This window comes from Petaurus breviceps, unplaced genomic scaffold (genome assembly GCF_028583685.1).
Source record: "Petaurus breviceps papuanus isolate PSGF00001 unplaced genomic scaffold, PetGlider_PUasm1.0 77, whole genome shotgun sequence".
Lineage (NCBI taxonomy): Eukaryota > Metazoa > Chordata > Mammalia > Diprotodontia > Petauridae > Petaurus > Petaurus breviceps.
Genome location: NW_027186492.1, coordinates 22,364,092 through 22,370,317, shown reverse-complemented (window position 1 = coordinate 22,370,317; position 6,226 = coordinate 22,364,092). Strand labels below are relative to the sequence as shown.

At 35.1% G+C, this 6,226-nt stretch overlaps 1 protein-coding gene across 1 annotated transcript in view; it reads left to right on the top strand.

Annotated features, from left to right (window-relative positions):
• The first annotated feature begins 5,367 nt into the window (after positions 1-5,367).
• The window catches only part of CATSPERB (cation channel sperm associated auxiliary subunit beta), a 185,040-nt gene continuing 184,181 nt past the window's right edge, over positions 5,368-6,226 (top strand). Inside the window, exon 1 of the mRNA XM_069105680.1 lies at positions 5,368-5,416. Coding sequence (XP_068961781.1) covers positions 5,368-5,416 — 49 coding nt within the window. The remainder of the gene's footprint in view (positions 5,417-6,226) is intronic.

The following is a 6,226-nucleotide window of genomic DNA, read 5'->3' as shown; positions in this document are numbered from 1 at the left end:
GATTTTTAGTTTAAAATTAACTTCAAATCTATCTTTTCATAGCCTTTAATTAGATGTAATTTTTATTTCATTAACATCTAAAAAGGACACATTTAATATTTCTGCCTTTATGCATTATGAGGTTTTTATACTCTAATACAGGGTCAATTTTTGTGTGAGTGCCATATACCACTGATAAAAGGTATATTCCTTTATATTCCCATTCAGTAGTCTCCAGAGGTCTATCATATAACTTTTCTAAAATTGTATGCACCTTCTTAACTTCTCTCTTATTTATTTTTTTGGTTAAATTTATCTGGGAAGAGAAAGTTGAATTCTTCCACTAGTATAGTTTGGTTATTTCTTTCTGTAACTCATTTAACTTTTCCTTTAAGAATTTGGATTTCTTTATTGTCTCTGGTACCTTTTAGTGAGACATGGTTTCCTTCCTCTTCTCTCTTAATATATTTTTGCTTTTGGATTGTCTGAGATCATGATTGCTACCTCTGCTTTTTTTTCCCTACTTCATCTGAAGCATAGTCTATCTTAACCCTATAAGGAAGTAGGAGAATGAGGGGTATAAGGGAAGGAAGAATGCTGATAGAAAGGAGGGCATATTGGGAAGGTGGTGGTCAGAAGAAAAACGCTGGTAAGGAGGAACAGGGGGAAAGTAGAAAGTGAGAGATGGATAAATAGGGAGGGGGAAGGATGGAAGGAAATACATAGTTAGCAATGATAACTGTGAATGTGAACTGTGAATGTGGTGGGATATATTCATCAATAAAACAAATGAATGGGAAAATGGATTAAAAAAAGAAATTCTACAATATATTGTTTACAAGAAACACATTGTAGCACACGTGCATGCATGTGTGTGCATGTGCACACACACATACACCCCATAAAGGTGGCAAGGGCTTAAAGCAAACTCTATTATGCACAAAATGATATAGCATCACAATCAATGCAGAAAGGTAGAAATAGTAAATGCTTGCTTTTTAGGTCTTAATGAAATAAGAATTAGTTGCAACTAAAGGCTGTGGAAATAAATTTTTTTAAATTAAATTTAAACTAAATAACCTATATCTAAAGAATGAGTATATCAGCACAATGAGGTAGATGCAGCACGATAAGCCAGACACTGCGGTAAGCTGATCCACCAACCACAGGGACCATTCACAGGCCTATAACCACAACACTGAAGATCTGTCAGAGCTGGGTAAGAGACAAATGCAGGGCTCACAGCAGGGGCAGCAGCTATTTCTGGGATTATCAACACACAGCCTGGAAATTTGGAAATTATGTACCTGAACATCCAGGGACCAGGATGGCAGAGTAAACCCTGGCTGCTCTAATCTCCCCCTCCAACCCCGAAAACCCAGAAATTATTGCCCCAGAGTAAAATGCTAAAATAGTGGAACCAACTAAAGGCTTGGGAGTCCTAGAGGAAGGGCATGGCTAAGGCTGTGCCTCAAAATGGAGAAAACAGATTGCAAAGACAAAGACATTAGAATCCTATTATTGTGAGCCTGAAAAACCAAATTCAAAGGGAGACAGCATTGACTCTATACTCACAGATGAAGTTTCAAAGGGGAATATGAACTGGTCTCAAGCCCAGAAAGTATTCTTGGAAGAGGTCAGAAAGGACTTTAAAAACTAAATTAGAGAGGTAGAAGATAAACTTACCAATTCTTTTAAAATTACAATTGAGAAAATAGAAAAATTAGCTCACTGAAGAAAGCAGCTCCTTAAAAAGTAAAATATGTGAAATGGAAAAAGAGGTTCAAAATCTAACTGGAGAAAATAAATCCCTAATAATGAAATCCAAACATATGGAAAATTAGCTCCAAAAACTAATTGAGGAAAATAATTCACTAAAAATTAGAATCAACCAAATAGAAGCTAATGCCTATGACACACCAAGAATCAGTCAAACAAAATCTCAAGAATGAAAAATTAGAAAAAGAGGTAAAATATCTCAATGGAAAAATAACTGACCTGGAGAACAGATCCAGGAGATACAATCTAAGAATTATTGGCCTACCAGAAAGTCATGATGAAAAAAAGAGCCTGGACAACATCCTCCAAGAAATCATCAAGGAAAACTGCCCTGAAGTCCTAGAAACAGAGGTTAAAATACTTATCCAAAGAATCCACCATATACCTCCTGAAAGATATCCCAAATTGAAAACTCCAAGAAATGTTGTAGCCAAATTCCAGAACTATCAGGTAAAGGAGAAAATACTGCAGTAGCCAGAAAGAAACAATTCAAATATCACAGAACTACAGTGAGGATCACATAGGATCTAGCAAAACTTATTAAAGTTGAACTATTTACATTCCTACATGGAAAAAAATAATTGTAACTCATAAGAGTTTTCTCAGCATGAGGGTAGTTGAAGGGAATATATGTATATATATATATATGTATATATACATACATATACATATACATATATATAGGAGGGTGTATATGTATATAAATTTATATGTCAGTGTGGGCATATGTACATGTATATAGAGACAGAGGCCACAGGATGAGTTGAATATGAAGGAATGATATCTAAAAAATAAAATTAAGAGGGAGAGAGGAATATATTGGGAGAAGGAGAAAGGGAGAGGTAGATTAGGGTAAATTATCTCATATAAAAGAGGAAAGAGAAAACTGTTACAGTGGAGTAGAAGAGCAGGAAGGTGAAATGGAATGGTACAACCTTATTCTCAAGGAGGGAATAACATACACTCTCAATTGGGTATCTTACCCTACAGGAAAATAGGGGGGTAGGGGATAAGAGGGGGGTTGATAGGAAGGCAGATTGGGGGAGAGGGTAGTTAGAAGCAAACATTTTTGAAAAGGGATAGGGTCAAAGGAGAAAATAGAATAAGTGGGGGGTTAGATAGGATGGAGGAAAATATAATTAGTCTTTCACAATATAATTAATACGGAAATTATTTGGGTAACTACACATGTACAATCTATATTTAATTGCTTATCTTCCCAGTGGAGGTGGGTGAGGAGGAAAGAAGGGGAAAAATCAGGAACTCAAAGTTTCAAAAAAATGTTTAAAAACATGTTTTTTTATGTGAAACTGGGAAATAAAATATACAGACACTTGGGTATAGAAATCCATCTTGCCCTACTAGAAAGTTAGGGGGGTGATGGCGGAGGATATAAGAGAGCACAGATTGGGGGAAGGTATATTCAATAGGCTTGCTATTTTGGGGTGGGGATGGGGGAAAGATGGGGAGAAAAATTTCTAACAAAATTTTGTGGAAATGAATGTTGAAAACTAATAGTAAATGAATTAATTTAAAAAAAGATCATTTCTAGGCTCTTTCTTTGATCATGGCTTTCAGGTAGTCCAATCATTTTAAAATTATCTCTCCTGGATCTATTTTCCAGGTTAGTGGTTTTTCCAATGAGATTTCACATTGCCTTCTATTTTTTCATTTGTTTGGATCTGTTTTATAGTATCTTGATTTCTCATAAAGTCATTAGCTTCCATTTGCTCCAACCTAATTTTGAAGGAATTAGCCCTCTTTTGTAATTTGAGTTAGTATATTTTAAGGTGTTATTTTCTTCAGTATTCTTCATTTTGTAGTTCTTACAAACTTTTGTTCTCTTCAATTATTGCCTTTTGGATTTTTTTTTGCCATTTTATATATGTGTTCTTCATTTTTTCTGGGTTTATTTTGTAGCCTGAACCCTTGCTGAAGCTACTGTCTCAATTAATATATTTGCTGATTCTATTTTCTGTACCTTTCATTTCTTTGTACTGTCTTATTATTATTGCTAGCATTACTAGAACTATATTAAATAATATCAGAAAGTGTGGGCATCCTGAATTTATTACTATATTTATTAGAAATAGAAGCTAATGCCTATGACACACCAAGAATCAGTCAAACAAAATCTCAAGAATGAAAAATTAGAAAAAGAGGTAAAATATCTCAATGGAAAAATAACTGACCTGGAGAACAGATCCAGGAGATACAATCTAAGAATTATTGGCTTACCAGAAAGTCATGATGAAAAAAAGAGCCTGGACAACATCCTCCAAGAAATCATCAAGGAAAACTGCCCTGAAGTCCTAGAAACAGAGGTTAAAATAGTTATCCAAATACAAAAATGTATTCTCATTCTCAATTATGTATTATAATTATATATACTCATTGCATATTAATTTTTATTTCAGTTTTAGGCAGATCATTTTAAAATATTTAGAAAGATGACTCTATGCTTATTTCGTATTTTTAAGTGAGAAAATTAGCATTGTACTTTACCAAAGGCCTTTTTTTTAATATGTTGAGATAATTATGTGATTTTTGTTTTTAATTGGATATATTTTGTTGATCCCTTCCCCCAATTTTGAAGCATCTCTGCATTCCTGTTATAAATGCAACTTATTCATAATAAATAATTTCTGGGAGTTATTTTGTATTATGTTTGAAAGAATTTCAATGATGATTTTGGAATCAATATTCATTATTGAGGTTGTTCTTAAGTGCTGACTTGGAGTCTGGAAGACCTGAAATCCAATGTTTCTAAAGTGCTTTGTGAATTTTAAGTAATATGTAAATGATAGCTTTTCTATAGCTCTTGGTTTTTACTTCCCTAACTTAGGTAAGGTAATAATTTATGTCTCATAAAAAAGGAGTCTGGTAGATTTCTTTACTTCCCAATTTTTTTTAAAGCAATTGGGGTTAAGTAACTTGCTCAAGGTTACACGGCCAGTTATTTTGTGTGGGTGCTAAGTATCTGAGGCTGGAACCTATCCTGGGTCTCCCAACTCCAGGGCCAGCGTTCTATCTCACTGTGCCACCTGGCCGTGAGATATTTCCCAATTTTTAAGAAAAATTGTATAATATTGGTACTAATTTTTCTTTGAAGTTGCAATTATCTTGTGAATAGGAGACTTGGAGAGTTTTCCCCCCTTTTTAGCTCCCTAACCCTTAGTCATTGAATGGGTGTTGCCTTAGAGAAATTGAAGTGTGGGAAAGACCCTAATTTAGAAAGGCCAAGGTCATCCATGGCATCCCAGACCATCACCATTCTTCTTAGCTTTTGTCCTGACACTGGACTTTGAAGGCTCTGGAGAGAAAGTGAGGCTGACACTTTTGCACAATTTAGGCTCACTGAAATCTGATCCACACACAAATCAAGACATCACTCTTGTGATGTTATTGGTTCTCTTTGAGAATGTAGGATGAATAACAACAATCAAATCAATAATTTATGAAATCATGAAATTAGACAGCAAGCCCAGTTCTGTGGGTACTTACCAGGAAAGATTGCAATTAGCAGTGGTAAATGTGGCAACAATCATACTTTAATTAAACACAGGGTATTGGGGTTAAAAAGTTCACAAAGACTAGAGGTGAGTCACAATGGCATACAGCAAGGGAACAGGTAGATGGATTGGAGAAGGCAGACAAGGTGAGGAAGAGAATGAGGAGGGGGAGAGACAGAGAATATCACTCAAATAACCATGGTTTAGAGTTAGGAGTATCAGGCAGCAAGAAGCATAGAGAAGGAAGGACTTTGGGCTTGGGTAGGATTCTGAGGTCTAATTTTTATAGGTTTTTTGGTGGGTGGGGGGTCAACAGACCAAATGTTATTTCTGCCACTTTGGGGTCAGTGCATTAACATAATCAAACTATCTCAAAGTTATCAATAAAATTTCAAAGTCATCATCCTGATGTTATCAGTCCTTTCTTTTTATATATTCTTCTGGTCTGGAGCAGTGGAGGTCTAGATTTTTGTCTTGAATTTACATATCATAGGACCAAAATGCCTTGAAAGTAGTACTTAAATGGCCTCTGCTGATTAATCACACAATACCAGTATGTGAATTTTTATGAATATATTATATAATTTGAGGGGATGCCTATCAATTGGGGAGTGACTGAACAAATTTTGGTATAGGATTGTAATGGAATATTATTGTGCTATAAGAAATGACAAGAAAGATGATTTCAGAAAAACCTGGAAAGACGTAAATGAATTGAAACAGTGAGCATTGTACACAATACTGATAATATTGTATGATGAAGAACTGTGTATGATGAAGAACTTGGCTATTCTCAGCAATACAATGATCCAGGACAATCCCAAAGGACTCAGACTGGAGAATTACTATTTTTTCTCTCTTTTCCTTCCTTCCTTCCTTCCTTCCTTCCTTCCTTCCTTCCTTCCTTCCTTCCTTCCTTCCTTCCTTCCTTCCTTCCTTCCTTCTTTCCTTCCTTC